At 39.4% G+C, this 24381-nt stretch overlaps 1 protein-coding gene across 1 annotated transcript in view; it reads right to left on the reverse strand.

Annotated features, from left to right (window-relative positions):
* Positions 1-24381, reverse strand: part of HACD2 (3-hydroxyacyl-CoA dehydratase 2) — a gene marked incomplete at both ends in the record, with an annotated part of 101579 nt that overhangs the window by 33487 nt on the left and 43711 nt on the right. Inside the window, one exon of the mRNA XM_080695526.1 lies at positions 4315-4403. Within this exon, the coding sequence (XP_080551652.1) occupies positions 4315-4403 (89 nt within the window). The remainder of the gene's footprint in view (positions 1-4314; positions 4404-24381) is intronic.

The raw sequence follows: 24381 nt of genomic DNA on the forward strand, positions 1-24381 counted from the left end.
AAAAGAGACACCAGAAAGAAACAAGACTGCAGTGCTGCGGCTGGAGCCGCGGCGGGCGCCATCTTCTTTTGTAGCACCAGGCTCCAGAGAGGAAGGGGACCCAGAACGGAGTTCAGAGCTACAGAGGAGATATGCCGGTCTCACGCCCAAGGATGTGGCAGCAGCGCCTTACTGCCGGCAGCAGCAGTGAGTTCACTGGACAGCTCTAGACCAACGCACTCAACAGCCCACCAGGCTCCAGAGAGGAGCGGTGGACAGCAAGCCGAAGTGAGCCGCTGTGGAAAGGCTGGGTGGAATTCGGCAGACTTTTCAGCGCAGGAAGCGTCTAAAGCTCCCAGGGGCTGGGCTCAGCATACTATGCAGGGACTCTGAGCGGAGCTCAAAACAAGAGAAGAAATATGCCAGCCTCATGGCCAAGAGCGTGACAGTGGCGCCATATTGTCACCGGTGGCAGCAGCAGCGAATTCACTGAGTCCTACAGCTCCATCAGCACACTCAACAACAGTGAGTCAAATTGTGACCCCTAGAGAAGAAATCCCAGTACTGTACTCGCAGGGACTTGACCCAGTGGGGGAGTGGCGGTGGCAGAGATATCACACCATAGGAGAATGCCCAACCTGGCACCCCCCATGGTCTAAAGCAGCCTCGATTGACTCCCTGGGTCTGAGACTCTGCCATACAACCTAGTAAAGGAGTAGTGGGGACTGAGATACCACAGACTTGAGATCCAGAGCACCTTAAGTGAAGTCATAGTGACCCAAGGGAAGAACCCAGAGAAGGCACAAACTTCCAAAATCATGGGAAAGAGGAATAACAATGGAGCAATGAATGCCCACAACCCCACAACATCAGAACCCGATAAAACAGAAATTCAGAGATTTCTAGAAGATCAAATCAGGAAAATAACTGTAGAAATAATAGAGGTATTTCAAAAAGAATTCAGAGAGAGTCAAAAAGAGATAAAGGATGCAATTAATGAAGTAAAGGCCTCAATTCAAAGCACAAACAACCGACTAGACCACATGGAGAACAGAATCTCGCTCTTAGAAGATGATCATTCCAAAAATGAACGCATAGTTTCTAATCTAGGAAAAAATATCCGACAGCAGGAATATAATATTGAAGAAATATGGGCCCATTTTAAGAGAGCTAACCTAAGAATAATTGGAATAGAGGAGGGAAAAGAAAGTGAAACCAAAGGGATCAACAATCTCTTCAAGGAAGTAATAGCAGAAAATTTTCCAAACATAGAGCAAGAGGTCAATACACAGGTCCAGGAAACTTATAGAACTCCCTTTAGACAGGACCGGATCCCCACGCCACATAACTGTCAAAATGACCAAAGTGGAAGCCAAGCAGAGAATCTTAAAGGCAACAAAAACAAAGGGCCAAGTGACATTCAGAGGCAAACCAATTAGAATCATTCCAGACTTCCCAAACCAAGTCATGAGAGCCAGAAGGGCTTGGAATAACATATTCCAAACTCTGAAAGAAAACAACTTCCAGCCAAAAATTTCCTACCCAGCAAAACTTTCTATCAAATTAGATGGGGAAATAAGAAACTTCCACGACAAACAGAAACTGAAGGAATTTATGTCTCCAAATCCAGCGCTAGAGAAAATACTCAGAGATTAACTACAAAGAAGAATTAGGTAACACACACCAGATCCAGAGAAACAAGATTTTCTATCCAACAGACACCTAAGATTGGTTATCTGTGAAGATTCATTATGTTAGTCTTTTACATATCTCTAAATTGTATTGTTTGCTTTTATTGTTGCTAATTTTTAGGATTTCTAGTTGGAATATTAATATACCTTCAGATATAGCATTTGGAAATATTTTATCCGATTCTATCAGTAACTCTTAACTCTGTTTACATTGTCTTTGGATATACAATATTATTTTTATTTTTTAGGGAGTTTGTTTACCCTTCTGTTGCCTGTGCCATTGAAATCATATCCAAGAAATCACTGCCAATTTCAATGTTGTGAGGTTTTATGACCAAGATTTTCTTCTAAAAGTTTATAGTCTTAAGATTTATATTTAGGTCTTTTATCTATTTTGAGTTAATAATTGTATATGGGATTGGGTAAGGGTCCAATTTTATTCTTTTCCATGTAAGTATTATTTTTCAACAATATTTAGTTAAAAGATTATTATTTCTACCACCAAATGTTCGTGGAAACCTTGTCAAAAATAACTTGACAGTATAGGGAAGAATTTAGCTCTAGGCTTGTATTTAACTCCAATGGTTTATATATCTGCCTTTAGAACAGTACTACACTGTTTCAATTATTGTAGCTTTATATGGTTTGAAATCAGAAAATATATATCTTCTAGCCTTGTTCTTTTTCAAGATCGTTTTGGGTATCTAGAGTCCATATTCCATATTAGGAAAGATTTTTTTTTCTAAAAAATAAATATATAAATATATGATAGTTTCACCTAAAAAAATAGAAAAAAAATATTCTCTGGTAAGAAAGAAAGCAAAAAGAAATATTGAAATGTTATCTTTAAGTCATCAAAAGCTTGGTATCAGACAAATGAAACTGTTATGTGAAATTATCATTTTTAATTTTGGATAAATTGCTATAATACTAGATATCAACCACTAAGCCAAGCATGGGAAGGAGGGATGGGGAGAGAACGGGGTGGGGATCGGGTAGGGGCTGATTGCGTGATGTGTGCATGTATGTCTACAAAAGTTATTTTTTTTTATCCCATTATGATGTATGAATACAGTCCACCAATAAAAAAAATAAAAAAATAAAAAAATGATTTATAGTCAGGCATAGTGGCACACACCTATAATCTCAGTACTGTGAGGCTAAGACAGGAGGATTGCAGGTTTGAGGCCAGCCTCAGCCACTTAGACCCTGTTCAAAATAAAAAGTAAAAGGGTTGGGGTGTATCTTGGAGGTAGAACACCCTTGGGTTCAATCCCTACTACTACCAACACCACCACCACCAATGACAACAAAAACTTTGTAGAAAGGCCTCAAAATGAAAGATGAGATAGCACGGAATTATAAATAAAGCAACTTTCTTAACTCTGTAAACAAGAGTGACAACAAAGGGCAATATACTATATTACAATTTATTTCCCTCTCTTTAACTTTTTCTTTTTTTAAAGAAATGTCATCACTAAAAAAAGTACGCAGTGTGGTGTGATGGCACACACCTATAATTTCAGTACTTGGGAGGCTAAGACAGAAAAATTGCATGTTTAAGGCCAGCCTCAATAACTTAGTAAGATACTCTTTCAAGGAAATAAAAAATAAAATGGAGCTGAGAATGTAGCTCAGAGGCAGAATGCCCCTGGGTTCAATCCCTAGCACCTTAAAAAAAAGAAAGTATGCAACTATCATTGTTCTTATATGGGAAGTTTAGATATCTTCAAGTAGAAAGATCTTACAATATAAAGCAAATGGATTTGCAATCTAAATTTTACAAAAATAGTTTATTAATTAGAGCTGATTAATTTTGGCTAAAAACTCAATTAACTATGTGCATGTTTTTGTATGTATATCTCAGACCAATAAGAAAGTTTTAAAAACTCTCATTAGTTGAAATACAAATGAAACTGTCAAAATAAATCTTGAAAAACAAATGCTTTGACAGGGATTTCAGAAGAATAGAGGACTAAGAACACACCAGAATAATGCTGATAAGCAATTTCACAAGCCTCAAAGAATCCAATGATGCTCTTGAGAGGTTAATGGGATTAAAAAACTAAAAAATGAATCCTTGTACCTACAGGTCCTCTACCTCAAGGTGACATTAGCAAGAAATGACTAACTTTGAAAAAGCAACCCCCCACGCCCCATGGAAGCTTAGTTTCAGATTCACACTCAGTGAAGCCAATATGGCTTTCTCCTCCCAGTCCCTGCAGCGAATGTCCCAGGGCTTGTATCTACCTTCCGAGGCCCTGCACATAACACTCTCAGAATGGCCAGCACATCTGGCAATTCCATTAGCCCTGGTGGGCTCAGTACAAACAAGTTTGTTTTTCTAGGTCCCATGAAGACTGAATTGCTCTGAGAGTGAACCAGTCTGCATTCCCACTACCAGGGTGTAGAAGCCCCGAATTTAATGGGTAAGATACAAACAAAATGGAAGAAAATGTAACTGAGTTGAAGGCCACACCAATCTCTATGCAATCAGTCTTCTTAGCAACACTGCAGATTTGGGGTATGTCTCTTACTTTTGATCTAGTTCCTACAGTGCATGTGAACTTTACCCATAATAAGCATGTACAGGAGACTGACTGACTGGAGACTGGTAATGTTGATCGTGTTTTGCTTTACTTACCTCTTTGACACTGTGAGTTACTGCCCATATTAGAAAAACTCTTGACATCACCTGGAAAGAAGTCAGGACCACGGAAGATGGAACAATTCCTGAAAGAAATTTTAGGATGGATAAATAAATGTATCATACTAAGTTTCCTCATGTAATACATCTTCTGAAACATTCAAATTGAAATGTTTATAGCCAAAACCATATTGAACAAATAAAACTTATCTATATTGCTATACAGACTAGGTTTTTCAATGCAGTCAGTATTAAAAATTTTGTCTTCCTACAAAGCAATAATAGTGTTTAAGGTACCCATGAATTCTGGGAATCTTTTAAAATAGGATACTGAAGAGTCATTGAAGAGTATGGGTTTCAAAAGGAATAAGCAACAATGGGTAGGAAATCAATCCTATTTGTGTCTAATGAATGTTGAGAGCTCTGGATATTATACAAGACATATTCTTTAATGACCATGTTGGGTGTCTTTTATTATCTACTTGAATATTTTGCCAATAAGCATAGCAAAATCAAAGATTATTATCTTAAAGCCATTTCTTCTTACCTTGTTCATTACAAGCCCTGATAAAATTATCTACCCAAGGTCTTCAATTTATAACACTGGGACAACTTTATTTTAGATAATCACCACATTCTGCTATGCAGTTCTTTGGCTTTTGCTTCAATTACTACAACCATAATCCCTATCTAGAGATGAACCACCATTATATAAAAGTCTTTCCTCCTTCAACTCACCTAAATCTAGCACTAAGTCATTATCTATAAACATTATTTCCTTACTGTTAACTTCCACTGACAAAGAACTATCAAGATAAAATTTGAAAGTGGAATTAAGTGCCCTTCTTCACTTGTAGCCTTTATTGCCACCAGCAGTTTCACTTAGCATCTCCCTGGACCTCACGAGTTGCACATGAACAACTCCAAACCCAGTAAGAGTCAGTCCGGTTGCAGGTATTCTTTTCATTTGAAAACTAACCTCACTTTCAACAATCACTGGACTATCTTGGACCAACTCTCACTCTTGCAGGCCCTCTAAAATTCTCTCAGCTAGCCAGGCATGGTGGCACATACCTGTATTCCTAGTACTTGGGAGGCTAAGACAGGAGGATCATGGGTTTGCGACCAGCCTCAGCTACTTAGTGAGGCCCTTGCAACTTAGACCTTGTTTAAAAATAAAGAATAGAAAATAGGGCTGGGAGGTGTAGCTTGGAGGTTGTCCCTGGGTTAAATCCTCAGTACCTCAGCTGGGCATGGTGGTGAACGCTTGTAATCCCAGCATTCGGGAGGCTGAGACCGGAGGATCGTGGTTCGTGGACAGCCTCAGCTACTTAGTGAGGCCCTCTGCAACTCAGTTGAGACCCAGTTTCAAAATAAAGAATAAAAAATAGAGCAGGGACTGTAGTTCGGAGGGCAAATGCTCCTGGGTTCCATCCCTAAACCCGCAACAAAACAAAACAAAAAAATAAAAACAAAAAATCCTCAGTACCTCAAATATATATATAAATTAAATATAAACATATAAAATAAAACAAAATAAAATGCACTGAATTCAGCACATTTACAAACAAACTACAACTTGCTAAGAGACAAAGTATGAATCAGATAGACCTATAATTGCTTATACAGACATAAATCACTTTATGTCTCATTAAGAAAAGGAGATACTATATTCTGATAAAATTAGTTTCTAAAAATTTCGTTTTGAAGCTGAGTATGGTGGCATACAATTATAATCCCAGTACTTTAGAGGCTGAGGCAGGATGATTGCAGATTCAAGGATAGCCTTAGCAAGTAGTGAGACTCATCAACCTAATGAGACCCTGTTTCAAGATAAAAACAAACAAAAAAATAGGAGTGGGAGTATAGCTCAGAAATAATGTCCCTAGGTTCAATCCTCAGTACCACCAAAATAATAATAATAATAATAATGATAAGTTTGGCTCCCAAATTGAGTAACATGGATATGTCAAACACAAAGTTTGCTGTATAGAGGTATCCAATTCATCTAGGAAGGAAGGGAGAAGGAAACAGAGAGATGAAGTAACATAGAGATGAATGGAGTGGAATTGAGAGTCCAGAAGTAAATCCTCACATTTATGGTACTTGATTTATTCTCCTTCCTTCCTTCCTTCCTTCCTTCCTTCCTTCCTTCCTTCCTTCCTTCCTTCCTTCCTTCCGTACTGGAGATTGAACCCAGGAACGCTTTACCACTGAGCTATATCCCAGCCCTTTTTATTTTGAGATAAGATATTTTAAGTTGATGAAGCTGGCTTTAAATTATGATCCTCCTGGATCAGCCTCTGGAGTAGCTGTGATTACAGGAATATACCACCATTCCCAGTTTCACTAGATTATCAATGAGGATGCCAAGACAATTCAATGGAAAGCCAATTATCTTTTTGAGAAATGATGCTGGGACAATGAGTACCCATGTGTTAAAAAAAAAAAAGGACCATCTGCTCAGCAAATATAAAATCACAAAGCAGATACAACAAATCAAAGAACTAAACATAAGAGCTGAAACTAAAAATTCTTAGTAGAAAACTTAAGTATAAAACTTGTGACTTTGAATCAGGTAATAGTTTTCTTATATGCCACCAAAAGCCTAAGGAAAAAGTAAATAAATCTGACTTCATAAAAATTAACTTCTGTGTTTCAAAGGATACTATCAGAAAAGTGAAGACAATACATAGATAGAAGAAAATATTTGTAAATATATGATAAGGTACTTGTATTCAAAATACATAAAGAACTCTTACAATTCAGTAATAAGAAGACAAATAACCCAATTAAAAATGGGCAAAGAATTTGAATGGGCATTTCTTCATAGAAGATATGCAAATAGCCTCTAAATAAGTACATGAAAGTTGGGCGTGGTGGCGCACACTTGTAATCCCCGCGCTTGGGAGACGGAGACAGGAGGATCACGCAGGTTCGAAGCTAGCCACGCTGGCTTAAGAGACCCTGTTTCCAAATAAAAATATAAAAATAGGTCTGGGAGTGTAGCCCGGAGGTAGAAGGGCTTCCAGGAACCCCAGTACCACCAACCAAAAAAAAAAAAAAAAAAAAAAAGTACATAAAAGATGCTGAATATCATTAGTTATCAGAGAGATACAAATAAAAAAAGAGATATATTTCTTATCCACTAGGATGACATAAAAAAAGAGATATATTTCTTATCCACTAGGATGACTATAATAAAAAAAGACAGCAACAAGTGTTAGCAAGGATGGAAAAAAACTAGAATCGTCATATGTTGCTGATGCAATTGTAAAATGGTACAGCCACGCTGGAAAACAGTTGTCAGTGCCTCAAAACGTTAACTATAAAATTACCATATTTCATCTGGGCATGGTGGTGCATGCCTATAATCCCAGCACTTGGGAGGCTGAGATAGGGGGTCTGTAGATTCAAGGTCAGCTTTAGCAACTTAGACCCTCAGCAATTTAGTGAGACCTTGTTTCAAAATAAAAAATAAAATAGGGCTGGGGGCATAGTCAGACATAGAATGCCCCTGGGATCAATTGCCAGTAACACACACGCACACACACACACACGAAATGAAATATACATCTCCACAAAAACTTACCCATTGTCTATGCATGTTCATAGTGGTATTCACATTAGTCAAAATGTGAAAACATAAGTGTCTATCAACACATGAATGAATAAATAAAAAGATCAGAATAATATAAAGGTAATGAATAAGTTAAAAGAAATGAAGTACTGATAACGTTACAATACTGATGAACCCTATGAGACTATGAGGAGTGATAAGAAACTGATGACAGAGCATATATTGTTGATTTAGTGTACATGGCATATCCAGAACCAGCAACACTGTAGAGGGAGAAAGTATTATTAGTCATTAGCTGGAATGGGGAGGTTTTGGGAGAAATGGGAAGTGACTGCTAATGGATTTGGGGGCAGGGATAAAATATTCTGAAATTGATTGTGGTAATGGTTGCACAACTCATTATGCACTCTAAATGGATAAATTATATCTTAATAAAGCTGTTATAAAAATAAATTTATGAGCAAAGTGCAAAGCCTGGTTATATAATTATATAATAAAGCTAAAGAAAATAGAGTCAAACACTTAGTGAATATACTTAGATCACAGTTCAAATAAATAAAAAAGACAAAAGATTGCTTAGATGAATTATTAAGTATCCAGTGCTTAAGAAAAGACCACTACCATTTCTAGTTGCTGATGTTGCTTTTCAACTTAAAGACCTCATCACATTTTTTCCCTTTGTTTTTGCTAGTTCTTCTTTTGTCCCTAAACCAATGGGCTGCACTGCAACTGTTTCCAGCAGTGCTCCAGGGTGCTGCTCTGTGTTGGAGGGAATAGAGAAGTCCAGGATCTGGCTGCCAGCTGGGACCTGAGTGGCCAGTGCAGGCTGGGCGGGCTGTGCTGCACTCTGCTCCGCCACGGACCCGCTGATCATATGGCATGGAATGATGAGCTGTTTACAAAACTCCTGTGACCTGCGCATATTTTATTATGAATTTATAAGGCTGATATAAACAGGTATCAACTTGCTATTAAAAAAAGATTTTAGTACCAAAACAATGATTTACTCTTTTGGTATATTTCCCAACAGTCTTTTTATCTAAGCATTATTTTGTTTGCTTATTGGTTTTGTGGTACTGGGGCCTGAACCCAGGGCATTCTACCTCTGAGCTATACCCCCAGCTCTATTTTTTATTCTTTATTTTGAAACAGAGTCTCACTAAGTTGTAGAGGGCCTCAGTAAGTAGCTGAGGCTGACCTTGAATCTGTCTCAGCCTCCCAAATACTGGGATTACAAATGTGTGCTACTATGCCCGACTAAGCATATTTTAAAATGCAATTCAACTTACATTATATTCTTTGTATTTCTCATTCAACATTTTAAGATCTTCTCTTATATCTTCAAAACATTTTAACTTGAGTCGTGCTATTTCTTTCAGTGACTATTATATATTTTATCTATTCTCCTTCCATGGAACATTTAAATGTCCTCCATTTACTTTATACTAAAACTAAAGGAATGAAATATTACAAATAACACTTAGAATTTTGGGGGGCATAGATAACTTTCTATTTTTTTAAGGATTATTTCCTTGAGACAGGTTCCCAGAAGTGTAAGTACTAGGTCAAATGGTACTGATGTCTTTTAGGCTCTTGAAAAACATTGCCAAATTCCTTTCCAAAACATTTTTTATGAATTTATACAACCTCCCCAGCAGTAAACAAGAATGCACATACTTTGTAGTAAATTTAAATCTTAATAGTAAGTAAATAAAAAGCTGATCAGTACTTTCTAGTTAGATGCAGATGCCTAAACTTCTTTGGCCTTGCCTTTAGAGTTCCTGCAGCCCCTAACCAGGGAACTTGTCTACTCAGGCACCTTGGTTTCCCCCAAATGATGTCATTCACACCAACTCTCATTTAGTTTCTAAGGTAGATGCATCCACCTCAGTCACCCTGCAAATAGCAATTCAGGCCCTAGATGACAGTAGAAATTTCAAAGTGTCTGCTTCACTAGACTATTCCAAAGACCAGCAGGAGGAAGGTCCTTTCACAAGGAAGACCTCCTGAAGGCTAGGAGCGCTAGGTTTATCCTTGGATTCAAGCCAGACAAATAGCAGACAGCCACATAGATGGACCATATTATCTTAGCTCTACATTGAATTAGCACCACTGAATTGGGTTACTGTTATTATTAGGTAGATTTCCTAAGAAACTTTCTAAAACTTAATGGCTTATTTGCTGGAAGAATGGTACACAGTATAACCTATGATATACCTTATAATAGGTTGAAACACTAATGCCCTATCACTATATAAAGATCTAGGTGGGAAATTGGTTTTAGGGCTTACTGTTAGGAAATATTTGCTCCTGAGAGATAGGGGGACAAGATGGTGGTGGCCGTGGGTACAGCAGCAACTGCGGCCACCGAATAGAACATGCATTCCTCTGAGAAGCCCTGGACAACAGATTTTGGTTTAATATCTGATCAGGACAACATATGAAGACATTTCCACCAGTCATAACTTTCCATCTAGAATATAGGAAAGAGTGGATAATGGCGGAATTAAGAGGCAAGATGACAGCAAGGTGCCCGCCATGCAAGAAAAGTGATTTTTGGAAGAACATCCCAAAGAGATTAGAGAATAGACCACTTCAGCCGCACATGCTTGGGAATTCTTAACAACATACTATGTAAGAAAAATGTTCTGGGTGTGTTGGAGGGAGCCCAGCAGTGCCAGGTGGGATGCCCAGCCATGAGTCCCTGGGGACTCAGTGCTCCTCTATGCTGTGCTGGGGGCCGTAGTGCACTCAGAATATCAGATACTGCTCTACAAGGTTTGGCTGTAGGCCTCCACTCCTGGAGGGGATATAAAATCCATTGCTGCTGAGTGATTGGGCTCACAACTTCTGCAAAAGACATGTACTGTTTCCTTTTATTAAAAAATATAGAAGTGGGACCAAGATGGCAGCGGCGGCCAGTATTCAGGAGAGGCAGATAGATCCTATCCAATCCACCTTGAACTTTTGAAGAAATCTCTCCGAAGGTAGACTGCTCCTGCCGCATGTGTTTAGAAATTCTGGACAATGTACTATGTAAGAAAGGTGCTCAGGGGAGAATTGGGATAGAGGTGGTGGCCAGTATTTGGAAGAGGCAGAGATCCAATTTAATCCACCTTGAACTTTTGAAGAAATCTCCCCAAAGGTAGACTGCTACTGCCTCACACGCTCAGGAATTCTGGACAAAATGATGTGTGGGAAAGGTGTTTGGAAGAGAACCAAGATGGTGGCGGCGGCGGTGGCAGCCAGTATCTGGGAGAGGCAGAGATCCAATACAATCGAACTTGAACTTTTGAAGAAACCTCCCCAAAGGTAGACTGCTATACTGACCCACATGCTCAGGAATTCTGGACAATATGCTGTGTGGGAAAGGTGTTCAGGAGAGACCGAGATGGTGGTGGCAGTGGTGGCAGTGACCAGTGTTCGGGAGGTGCAGACAGATCCAGTCCAATCCACCTTGAACTTTTGAGGAAATCTCAAAAACAGACTGCTCCCGTCCCACATGCTCGGGAATTATGGACAACATGCTAAGTAGGAAAAGTGTTTGGGGCGTACAAAAGGGAGCCTTGCATAGGCCACCGCGCTGCCTGTTCCAGGACACATTGGTGCTCATGGCTGCCGCACTCCTCTGCGCAGTGCTAGAGGCCGGAGTATACTTGAAGCAGCAGAGCCCAGCGTCCGTGGTGAAGCTGTGGACCTCTGCAGTGCAGCAAGGCCAGTGCTGGGGCCTGCCAGGCCGGGATCAAAGCACATGATGTACTTAAACAAATATATCAATCACTAAATCAAGCATCGGAACGAGGGAGGGGGAGGGAATGGGATGGGGATTGGATAAAGGCTAACTGGGTGATGTGTAGTTGTATATCCTCACAAGTCTTGTATTCCATTGAGATGTTTGACTACAATGCACCAATAAAAATATATTAAAAAAATACAAAGGAAAAAAAAGAAAACTTTTAGAGGTGACGGGTTTGTTTCTGGTACAGATTGTGGTGATGGTTTTACAGGTAAATTAATATCTACAAACTCATCATGTTGTAGACATTAAATATGTACAGAATTTTTATGACAATTTTATTTAAATAAAACGTTCTGAAAGAGGAAAAAAAAAAGAAATATTTGCTCCTTTCCAAATATTAAGAATTATATAACTCGGTTATCTTTTTCCAGCTTGGTAGTCAGAAAGCTTTGAGGCAAATGTGAAGCACACATTATTATATTTTATGTATGAATACTCACAAATCCTTGAGGAATGTAAAACATAAATAGATAGGGCAGATGAAATCCTGTTTTCTACTTCTTATAATTAATCCACTGTGTATGCATTTATATTCCATTACTCCTTATTTGAATACAATGGCATGGCATGTTAAAAATCAAAACTGCAGATTTTTTTTTATTGTAACAGCAGTTATTACCTACATTGGTATTTTCAGATAAGAGATTATGCATTCTTATCAAGCTCTCACTAGATCAAAATTCATTCAGATAATATTTACTAGGTACCCTTATTTGTTATTGTTGTTGAATAAATACTTTTGGAGTACCTATTCTGTGACAGGTTCCGTTCTTCACACAAAGATATAGCAGTAAACAAAATGTCCGGCACTGACTCACATTCTCAGGCTATAACCACATGTTTAGGATGACTTTTACTGTTAGGACTTTTTCCTGATGGTAATGAGAGGGCACTAAACATTTGTAAACAGGAGAATGGCACAATCACATCTTGGTTTTAGAGACATATCTGTCAGCAGTGCAAATCTTTGGCAAGGCAAGAGTAAAACTTGAAAGGGCAATGAATTTTTAAAGTAAAACACTGGCAGATAAAAGAAAACAAAGTACATGAGGCAAGGCTGGTGCTGGGGCCTCCGAGGCCAGGATAAGAGCCTGCCGAAGGGTTAGGCCGGTGCCGGGGCCAATGGCCAGCATTGGAGCCTGCCGTGAGGCAAGGCCGCTACTGGGGCCTCCGAGGCTGGGATCGGAGCCTGCCAAGGGGTTAAGCTGATGTCGGGGCCAGTGGCCAGCATCAGAGCCTGCGGTGAGGCAAGGCCAGTGCTGGGGCCTCTGAGGCCAGGATAAGAGCCTGCCGAGGGGTTAGGCCGGTGCTGGGGCCAGCGAGGCCGGCATCGGAGCCTGCCGTGAGGCAAGGCCGGTGCTGGGGCCTCCAAAGCCTGGATTGGAGCCTGCTGAGGGGTTAGGCCGGTGCTAGGGCCAGTGAGGCTGGCATCAGAGCCTGCCGTGAGGAAAGGCCGGTGCTGTGGCCTCCGAGCCCGGGATAAGAGCCTGCCGAGGGGTTAGGCCGGTGCTGGGGCCAATGGTCGGCATCAGAGCCTGCCGTGAGGCAAGGCCGGTGCTGGGGCCTCCGAGGCCGGGATTGGAGCCTGCCGAGGGGTTAGACCGGTGCCGGGGCCAGCGAGGCCAGCATCGGAGCCTGCCGTGAGGAAAAGCCGATGCTGGGGCCTCGGAGGCTGGAATCGGAGCCGGCCGAGAGGTTAGGCCGATGCTGGGGCCAGTGGCCGGCATTGGAACCTTCTGTGAGGCAAGGTCGCTACTGAGGCCTCCAAGGCCAGGATCGGAGCCTGCCGAGGTGTTAGGCCGGTGCTGGGGCCAACGAGGCTGGCAACAGAGCCTGCCGTGAGGCAAGGCTGGTGCTGGGGCCTCCGAGACCAGGATAAGAGCCTGCCGAGGGGTTAAGCTGGTACCGGGGCCAATGGCCAGCATCGGAGCCTGCCGTGAGGCAAGGCCATGACTGGGGCCTCCGAGGCTGGAATCAGAGCCTGCCAAGTGGTTAGGCCAATGCTGGGGCCAGGGGCCAGCATCGGAGCCTGCTGTGAGGCAAGGCCAGTGCTGGGGCCTCTGAGGCCAGGATAAGAGTCTGCCGAGGGGTTAGGCCGGTGCCGGGGCCAATGGCCGGCATCAGAGCCTGCCGTGAGGCAAGGCCGATGCTGGGGCCTCCGAGGCTAGGATCGGAGCCTGCTGAGGGGTTAGGCTGGTGCCGGGGCCAACGGCCGGCATCGGAGCCTTCCATGAGGCAAGGCCGCTACTGAGGACTCCGAGAGCGGGATCGGAGCCTGCTGAGGGGTTAGACCGATGCTGGGGCCGGCGAGGCTGGCATCGGAGCCTGCTGTGAGGCAAGGCTGGTGCTGGGGCATCCGAGGCCAGGTTCGGAGCCTGCCAAAGAATTAGGCCGATGCTGGGGCCAACATCCAGCATTGGAGCCTGACAGGAGGCAAGGCCGCTACTGGGGCCTCCGAGGCCGGGATCAGAGCCTGCCAAGGTGCCTAACCCCTAATCAGCAAAAACTAGGAGGAAAGGGGCAACAGGAAGAGGTCGAGCTATAGAAAGGGCCCTATGGTGAAGCAACTAAGGTGATCAATCAGAGGGTATGGAATAGGGGAGGATGGAGCCTCTTTAAAACGCAGGAGGTACATAAACAAATCTGTCAAAGTTAATCACCAGACAAGCATGGGATCGAGGGAGGAGGAGGGAATGGGATGGGGGCTGGATGAAGGCTAATTGGATGATGTGTGCTTGTATATCCTCTCAAGTCTTATATTCCAATGTGATATATGATTACAATGCACCAATAAAAAAAAAAGAAAACAAGGTGTGTGTGTGTAAATGTTAACAACTAAGAGCAGATCACAAAATATTCCCAACTAAATACCAAAACATTGAATCAAAAGTAATAACATTAAATAATACCAATAATTTAATCAGTAGCAGCAACCAACAAGGAAGGGGTACAACTTAATGCCATATATTTTAAAAAGTGCTAGCCAAGAAAATAATGAAAAAGAGATTATGGCCCAACTCCTTTCACAGGGTAGAAACCTTTCCCAGAAAAGTGGTATTAATGAAACAAAATCCCTAATAGGCCCAGATCTGGATAGAAACATACATTTCTGCCTGGAGTATGACAGAAATGGAGGTTGAGCATGATGGTGAAGTCAGGTGTGACTGATGGGAGCCAGCTCATTGACACTAAGCCCTACTCTGAGTTGGAGGATGAATACAGGAATCCTGGGACAGAGCAATTAAATCTCAGAACAGAAAAAAAAAAAAGCCCATGTGTTTTTTAAATGTATAATATATTCACATTTAAAATTCAAAAAGTACAGAAAGATAATACAGAGGAAAGCCTCCCTCCAAACCCACTATCACCCAGGCACCTTTCCCACAGACAACTGATTAATTCTTTATCATTGCTGATATATACTTTAGGTTTACAAAGAAAATGCAGGTGCATATTTAAAGATGTATTTATACACATTCTTTTTTGAAATTTTTACATGGCAGCATTTTATATATATTGTTTTAACTGGGCGTGGTGGTGCACACTTGTAATCCCAGCGCTTGGGCGGCTGAGATAGGATCGCACAGGTTTGAAGCTAGCCTCAGCTACTTAGGGAGACTCTTAGCAACTTACTGAGACCCTGTTTCCAAATAAAATATAAAATAGGTCTGGGAGTATAGCCTGGAGGTAGAAAGACTCTGGATTCCACCCCCAGTACCACCAAAATAAAATAAATAAATAAATAAATAAATAAATAAAGTTCTATATCCTACTTTTCTTCCCTTAAAATATACTCTGAAGCTAGATGCAGTGGCACACACGTGTAATCCCAGCTATTTAGGAGGCTGAGCCAGGTGGACTGTAAATTCAAGGCCAGCCTAGGCAATTTAGTGAGAGTCTGTCTCAAAATAAAAATGGCTGGGGGTGTGGCTCAGTGGTAGAGTGTTTGCCTAGAATACATGTGCGTCTGGGTTCAATTCCTATTACCCCCCCCAAATAAACACACACACACACACACACACACACACACACACACACACACACACACACACACGTCCTGAAGATCTTCCAATAATTGGAAAAGAAAAAGTATTCAAGAAGATTAATCTAAGAAATTTCTCTGAAATGAAAGAACATAGTGGGTTCCAAACAATAACTGACAGTGAATAACTGAAACTGAGAAATGTCTGGGTTGTGAATATAATACTTCAGAGATCAAAAAACAAAACAAAACAAAAAAAACTATCTATAAAGTGGTAAGAAAATCAGCGTAGCTAGACTTCTTCAGAGCAACATTCAAAGTCAGAAGACAATAAAGCAATACTACAAAGATCTGAGGTAAAAAAATGTTGAACAGTACTATACCTACCAAAGTTGTCACTTTTATATGACAAGGCAAAAGGTAAGACATCACTGGATATGAAATAACTTGGCACACAATGAAGATGTGACCTTTTGAGAAACACATGCTATTAGAAACTCATCCAAATGAGATAAATCAAGAAGGCTGGATCTCAAATATTACACCAAATGTATATATGTATACAATTATATTTACAATTATAGTAAACTTATGAACCATAACAGTAAATTAATCAGTTAATTTTAAAACTGGGAGTCAGGGAAGAAAAGGTGAAAAGTATGGCAATACTAACTCTCTTAACAGAATTAAGAGTTATTATAACTAAATAATTTGAATAGAATTAGAGATATTAGAAATATAGCTAAACATAATTCTAATATAGAATTTTTTTTGTGTGTGTGGTACTGGGTAGAACCCAGGGGCTCTTCTACCTCCGGGCTATACTCCCAGACCTATTTTTATATTTTATTTAGAAACAGGGTCTCACTAAATTGCTGAGAGCCTCACTAAGTAACTGAGGCTGGCTGTGCGATCCTCCTGTCTCAGCCTCCCAAGCACTGGGATTACAAGCATGCGCCACCATGCCCAGCTAATATGGAATTTTTAAAATCTTAAGTCTTAAGAAAGATCTTCTAGTAACTAACATATGTCTCACATGGCATAAAAGTTTTTATAAATTCAATGCTTTTAATAAAATGCATTATGGATTTTTCCTAATAGTAAAAATTATCCACCTAGATTCTCCCAGCCACCTGCTTTTACTGTGTGCACACACACACTTGAAGAGAATGTCTGGAATCATGTTTACCTAAAATTAATGAAGATTTGCTCTACTGACAGAATTTGGAATTATTATTTGTGGTGCTCAGGGATATAACCCAGGGCCTCACATATGGTAGGCAAGCATTCTTCCACTGAGCTACACCTCCAAACCTCTGATCATTTTAAGCCTCACTCTCTGTACCATTCCACACTGCCTGCCTGACTTTTTTGTTTACCTTTTATTTTAATTATTTCATTGTATTATTTTATTAATTATATTTTTATGTTACTTGTTTTTACTTTTTATTTTGAAACAGGGTCTCACTAAATTGCTGCTGAGGCTAGCCTCAAACTTAAGATTCTCTTGTCTCAGCCTCCCAGGTACTGGGATTACAGGCATGTGTCAACATCCCCGCTGCCTGACCTTAGTTTTTTAACTTTATAATAAAAAAATTATTCTTAATGGGAAAGTAAACATCTACTACTAGCAAAAAGATAATTTTGAATTTTAACCAATTCAAATCTCAATACAGAAATTTTCTAAATACTTTCTCTTAGCATACAAGTTAATCTCAGGAAACAAAAAATATTCCTGGTGCAAGTGAAGGAAGGTGGGAGTGTCAGATAGGAGGCAGAGCAGACTGACACCATGGAGCCTTGAAGATAATGATGGCAGGCATTTTCAGAAGGATGGAGGGAAGCCAGGCATGGTGGTGCGCGTTCATAATCCCAGTACTTGGGAGGCTGAGACAGAAGGATTGCAGGTTCGCGGCCAGCCTCAGCTACTTAGTGAGGCCCTCCACAGTTTAGTGAAACCCTGTTTCAAAATAGAATAAAAAAAATAGGGCTTGAGCTAGGCATGGTGGCTCACACTTGTTATCCCAGTGCTTGGGAGGCTGAGACAGGAGGATAGCACAGGTTCAAAGCCAGCCTCAGCTACTTATAGTGAGGCTCTCAGCAACTCCGGAGGTAGAAAGCTCCTGGGTTCCACCCCCAGTACCACCAAAAAAAAAAGGGGGGGCTGGAGGTGTAGTTTAGATAGAATGCCCCTTGGGTTCAATCCCCATAAAACACACACACACACACACACACACACACACACACACACACACACACGGTAAGGACAGAGAACAGTTCTATTATTTTTTCCTAAAATATAGAAAATTGACCATGCTTTCCAAGGCTGTTGCACCTGACCATGCCCAGAAAGCAATTTTCAATATATGCTGTAGAGCTGACAAAAGAAATTTGTCTTAGACTAAAATCAACAGCAAATCACAGTATTTATATGATAAGCTCTAAAGATTTATTTGAGGTTGCCATTTTTAAAATATGAACTCAGTTGTAAAAGGGCATTGCATTTTCTTTGTGTTAATAGTGTATTCACTCTTCATTTTTACAAAAATGAAATGAATATAAAAGAAAAACATAAGAAATCAAGTACAATGATACTTTATGTGTCACCTTTGGAAGAATTAAATATTTTCCTTTTAAGTGACAAGAGTCACCTAAATAGTACATAAGTACTTCTTAAACAAGGGCATGCTCACCCTAAATGGACCCTAAATGTACATTGCAGGGTCCAATCCAGTGCCATCCTATTAGCAGTCAACCTATTCAAACTCAGCTAACAGAAAATGAAACAGAAAAATAACAGTGTGGGTAACTTCATCTATCTTTCATGATGTGAGTATGTGCCCTGGGGCAAATGGTGGTCGTAGGTCCCTTTTTACCATGAGGTGATTCTATTGTTCAAATATAATTTTCATATAACATAGCCCCTAACTGTGAGCCAGCTATTTCACATGGCATTCAAAATAAGGAAAATGCCCACTTTAAACACTGGCAAAAAAGCAGATGTGTTGAACTTAAGAGATGATAGTTGCACTGTGAAGTAAGAGCAATTTAAGGTATTTTTCATGGGAATTTTGCCACTATATAGTTCTACTTTAGAGATATAGCCACAGGCTCTAGACAGTACATCTTGGAATATGAATTTTCCTTGAAAATTTTAGGGGAAATCAATTTTTATATTAAAATATAAAAGAGGAACTTCAGAAGTGTTTCACATTTATGCTTATCTTGAGTTTATTCTCAAACCTTCTAAGGTGGAAACAGATTCCTCACTGTTTTTAGATAAAATTGGGAAGAAGAACTGGAAAAACATTATAATACATGATAAAATAAGAGAGGACATTGGGTTTACAGAAAATAGAAATAGAAAAACATCTTGCAGCCAAGCATGGTGGCACACACCTATGATCTCAGTCAGTACTTTGGAGGCTGAGACTTAAGAATCGCAGGTTTATGGCCAGCCTCAGGAATTTAGAGAGGCCCTCCTCAACCTGTTTCAAAACAAAAAATAAAATAGGGCTGAGGGTGTAGCTCAGAAGTAGCACACCCCTTAATTCAATCCTGCCTCTGCCTGCCTGTTTGTCTGTCTGTCCGACACACACACACACACACACACACACACACACACACACACACACACACCCAAACACGAGAGAAACTAATACCCAAACAGATGCACAGGGAGCCTGTATACATGCTTTGGGATGGTCCATAAAACTTGGCTGTGGTTCCTTTATAAACAATACAGCAAGAGAAAATCCAATTGTGGAATTGAAAATATCCAAGAAAGAAAGAAAACCAGGTGCTTGGTTTTTGAGCCATGCTCTCGTATATTAAATGGCTTTGACTGTTGTTCTAGTTTCTCGTCTACTGAACTCTCTTTAACTGTCAAAGTGTCTGCTACTAATAACTTATTCTTACATTTAACTATAATTCTTACCTGTAAAAGACCCCGGAAAAATTGGTTTCAAGAGAAGGCTCAGAGCCAGGCGTGTTGTACATGCTTGTAATCTCAGCATTTGGGAGGCTGAGACGAGGAGAGTGGTTTGTCTACAGCCTAAGCTACTTAGTGAGGTCATTCGCAACTCAGTGAGACTGTGTTTCAAAATAAAGAATAAAAATTAGGGCTGAGGGTATAGCTTGTAGGTAGAATGCCACTGGGTTCCATCTCCTGTACTGGAAAAAAAAAAATGAAGGTATAGCTTAGATGTAGAACGCCTCTGGGTTCAATCCCCAGTACCCACCCTCCAAAAGAAAAGAGGGTTCAGAGGCCTCTAAAGGGAATGAGCTTTTTGAGGGCTACATAAAACAGTCAGAGGCTTTTAATTTACTTGTTTACTTTTGGGGTTTCTACTTTGAAAGTCTAACATCTGAAAGCAAAATATAGACAGGAAATGCATAACATGTATCTCCAACCTTTTTGAAGATAACAAAAAGGATGTCACATTTAAAAAGATGAAAATATTAGACACTACTTTTTTTTTTTGCAGTACTGGGGATGGAACCCAGGAGCATTCTGCCTCCAAGCTACACTCACAGCCCTATTTTTTATTCTTTTACTCTGAAACAGGATCTTATTGAGTTGCAGAGGGCCTCACTAAGTAGCTGATGCTGTCCACGAACTGCGATCCTCCTGCCTCAGCCTCTCAAATGCTGGGATTACAAGCATGTGCCACCATTCCCATCTTAGACACTACTTTCTAAGAGGGAACAATAAGTCAACTTTAAGTCATAGGAATGTACTTAAATTTCTTTATTATAGTTATTTTTCCATTAGTAAATTCCCATCTGGTTATTTTTATTGTATACAGAATACCTGATTTTTTTTTTAGACCAGACTGTTAATTACAACCTTGAAGTAGCTTTATATATATATTTACCACTAAGATCATATCTTACTTCTTTTTTTATTCCATCCTTCCTTCCTTCCCTCCCTCCCTTCCATCTTTCTTTATTCTTTCATGATACTGGGGATTGGACCCAGAGGCTACCACCTCCAGCACTGCTCCCCTCCCCAGCTCGGCTTTGTATTTTATTTTGTGACAGAGTCTTGTTGTGTCTCTTAAAAAAAAAAAAAAAAAAAAAAAAAGCTGGGCATGTGCATAGACCTATAATCCCAGTACTTGGAAGGCTGAGTCAGTAGGATCACAGATTTGATTACAGCCTCAAGAATGTACCGAGACTCATGCAATGTACTCTTGCAACCTAGCAAGACGCTGTTTCAAAACAAAAAATAAAAAAAGGACTGGGGGTGTAGCTCAGAGATAGAATGTTCCTGGGTTCAATTCTCAGAACACAAACAAACAAACATAGTTGTGGATGTCTGCAATCCTAGTACTTGAGAGACTGTGACAGGAGGATTGCAGGTTCGAAGAAAGCTTTGGCAACTTAGCAAGACCTTGCTTCAAAAAAATAAACACACACACACACACACACACACACACACACACACACACACACCTATAAGTATCCTGATTACTGGATAAAATTTGTTTTAAAGTTTCATTAAATTTTGTTTCAATATGCTTCTGAAAATTATTTCACATAAAGCGTTTTCAAAGAGGTCAACTCAACCCAATGGTCACTTACTTGAAATAACACAAGATCTAGTGGTTGAAAGTGTAGAACCATTCCCTTTTGACTTAAAAAAAAAATCATAGGATTTTGCCTACAAAAAATATACTTCTATCGACAGTGTTCTTTCTTCAAAATTCTATAAAAAAACATGTGGGAAGGAAGGAGACAATGAAGAAGATGAAGCTTAAAAGAAAGCATCTCTGAGAAAAAGCCTCTACGTAAGAAAACAAAGAACTACAGGAGTTATTTATATATGGTGATTACTAGCTAAAAAAAAAAGTTGGAAAAGACCAAAGATTTCAACACTTAATAGATGTGAAGTCTGGAGAAGGCACAGTGACTTGCCAATCTTACATAAATAGTTAAATACTACAACTAATATTAGTGTTTAAAATCTGGTTATCAACTCTCTATGGTTAATTACTGGTCTTTATTATCGCTAGAACAGAGTTAAAATATGTGTAATCACTGTTTGATTGCAATCAGTATTAAGAGATTGGTCTCTCATACTTGGGGAAATATGACAACAGATTAACACTTAAAATATAAAAAGAAATAGGGCATGGTAGTGCACGCTTGTAATCCCAGTACTTTAGAGGCTGAGACAGGAGGATCACAGTTTCTCAGCCAGCTTCAGCTACTTAATGAGGACCCTCCATAACATCGTGAGACACTGTTTCAAAATAAAGAATAAAAAATAGGGTTGGGGTGTACCTTGTAGGTAGAATTCTCTTGGGTTCAATCCTAGTACTGCCTCCAAAAAGTATATATTTATATAAAAGAATATATATGAAAAGAATATATATGTATGCACATACATACATATATAAAGATTACAAATTTTTTTAATCTTAAAAAAAAAATCAAGACCCTACTAGGCAAATGAGCAAAGGACACACACAGTTAATATAAAATAAACATACCAATAAACAAACATATGGAATTGGTTCAATTTCACAACTAAAATCAATAAACAAGAATATCAATAACTTATGATTAACTTAGTGAATATTAAATAATCATAATATCAAAAATGTTGGTATTATGTTGAACCACCATATTTATATTTAACAGATGGGCAGAATCCTTTGACAATTCTTAAGAATTAAAAGAATATTCATATACTTTAAATTAGTATTTACACATGAACATGTATGTTAAAGATGTAAACCGAAGAATAAAATGTCTATCAACAGGAATGTTAAGGGCATAACTCAAAGACTAAAAAGTATATTGCTCAAGAGATACTAATAAAAGTTCTTTGTAGTATTTAGAAAATAAGAATAACCTAAAAAGTTCTCCACTAAGGATGACAAGATGATATATCTAATTCGATGAGATATTTTACAGTAATTTAGAAGTATCAATGATAATAAGAAGAGCCTGAAACATCTTGTTATCTCAGAAAGCAGAAAATTATAAAAGACAACTAGAATCTTTTCAAAAAGGGCTCAGAAGATAATGTGAAAATGTTTCTGGCCTGGTGTTATGCTGCATGCATGTAAACCCAGCTATTTAGCAGGCTCAGGCAGAAGGATAACAAGTTTAAGACCAGCCTGGGCAAATCAGCAAGACCCTTTCTGAAAATTAAAAAGGACTGAGAATGTAGATCAGGAATAGAGCATGGCATGCACAAAGCCCTAGACTCTAGATTCAATCCTCAGCATTGGTGGGGCACTGGCCAAAGATTGGTCAATTTGAGCATCAAAAAAAGAGTTATAGGACTCACTTCTGCAGCATATATACTAAAATTAGAACAATACAAAGATTGTATATCCTCTGTGTAAGGATGACATATAAATTTATGAAGAATTCCATAATTTCAGGTCTGTTTCGAGTTGTTAAAAAATGACATGAACCAAATAACTTCAAATATATTAAAATCTATGAATTAATGATGACAAACTAAAGGACAAAAACATTTTTTGTTCCTTTGGCATAGTCTGATTTTGCTGTATAAAGGAGGATATGTGTGTTTTTGTGTGTGTGCACACACATGGCCTCAGTGTCAGGCCTCTGTTGGTAAAATTATTTCTGGTTTTATATGAGAAGGGTATATAAAGTAACATAAAACACTAGTGCTCATCTTGTTATTTATTTATCTATTTATTTATAGCACTGGGGATGGAACCCAGGGGCATTCTACCTCTGAGCAACACACCCCCAACCCTATTTTTTATTCTTTTTTTTTTTTTTTTTTGGTGGTACTAGGGGTGGAACTCAGAGGCTTTCTACCTCCAGGCTATACTCCCAGACCTATTTTATATTTTATTTGGAAACAGGGTCTCACTAAGTTGCTGAGAGCCTCACTAAGTAGCTGAGACTGACTTCAAACCTGTGTGATCCTCCTGTCTCAGCCTCCGAAGCGCTGGGATTACAAGCGTGCGCCACTATGCCCAGCTTTTTATTCTTTATTTTGAAACATGGTCTTAATGAGTTGAAAAGGGCCTCATCAAGTAGTAGCTGAGACTGTCTGGGAACTGCAGTCCTCCTGTCTCAGCCGCCCAAATGCTGGGATTACAAGCATGTGCCACCACACCCGGCTTACTCATCTTGTTTTAAATCACACTCTAATGTTAATTGTTCTCAGAACTAAGTTTTTTTTCCCTCAAAATTCAAAGTTTGTTCCTTTTAGACTTCATGAACTATTGCTAGCTCAGGCCCATCTGACAGGGTTAAAGATGTCAGACCAGTGAGAGGTGTTACTCCCTGATTTAGAACTAAAACTTGGATTTTTAAAAGAATAAGACTGATTTTATATGAAAAAATATCTCACAAACTTTCACTGGTCTTGTTTAGATGATTCTGAGAAACCAAGTAATAATCCTAAAAAACTGATAAATCGAGAGAAAGAATCAAAATTGAAAATAAAGAATATTGCTATGTTACAGAATAAAGGGAAGAAGGAATAGCACTGAGGACAGTGGTGGGATATTCATTTTCTTTTGTATACAATTTACTATGTAAATGAAGTAACTTCTGAAAAAAATGTGTTGAAGCATCACTATAAAGATTATGTAATAGAATAGAAAAATGACTGTAGTAAAGAAAAAATAACCCTAAGAAATTCAAATGATAGCTACTGTAATTATAATAATGGAGCTAATGTAATGTGTTGTATGGACCAGA

This window comes from Muscardinus avellanarius, assembly GCF_963383645.1.
Source record: "Muscardinus avellanarius genome assembly, chromosome: 5".
In the NCBI taxonomy this organism is placed as follows: Eukaryota; Metazoa; Chordata; class Mammalia; order Rodentia; family Gliridae; genus Muscardinus; species Muscardinus avellanarius.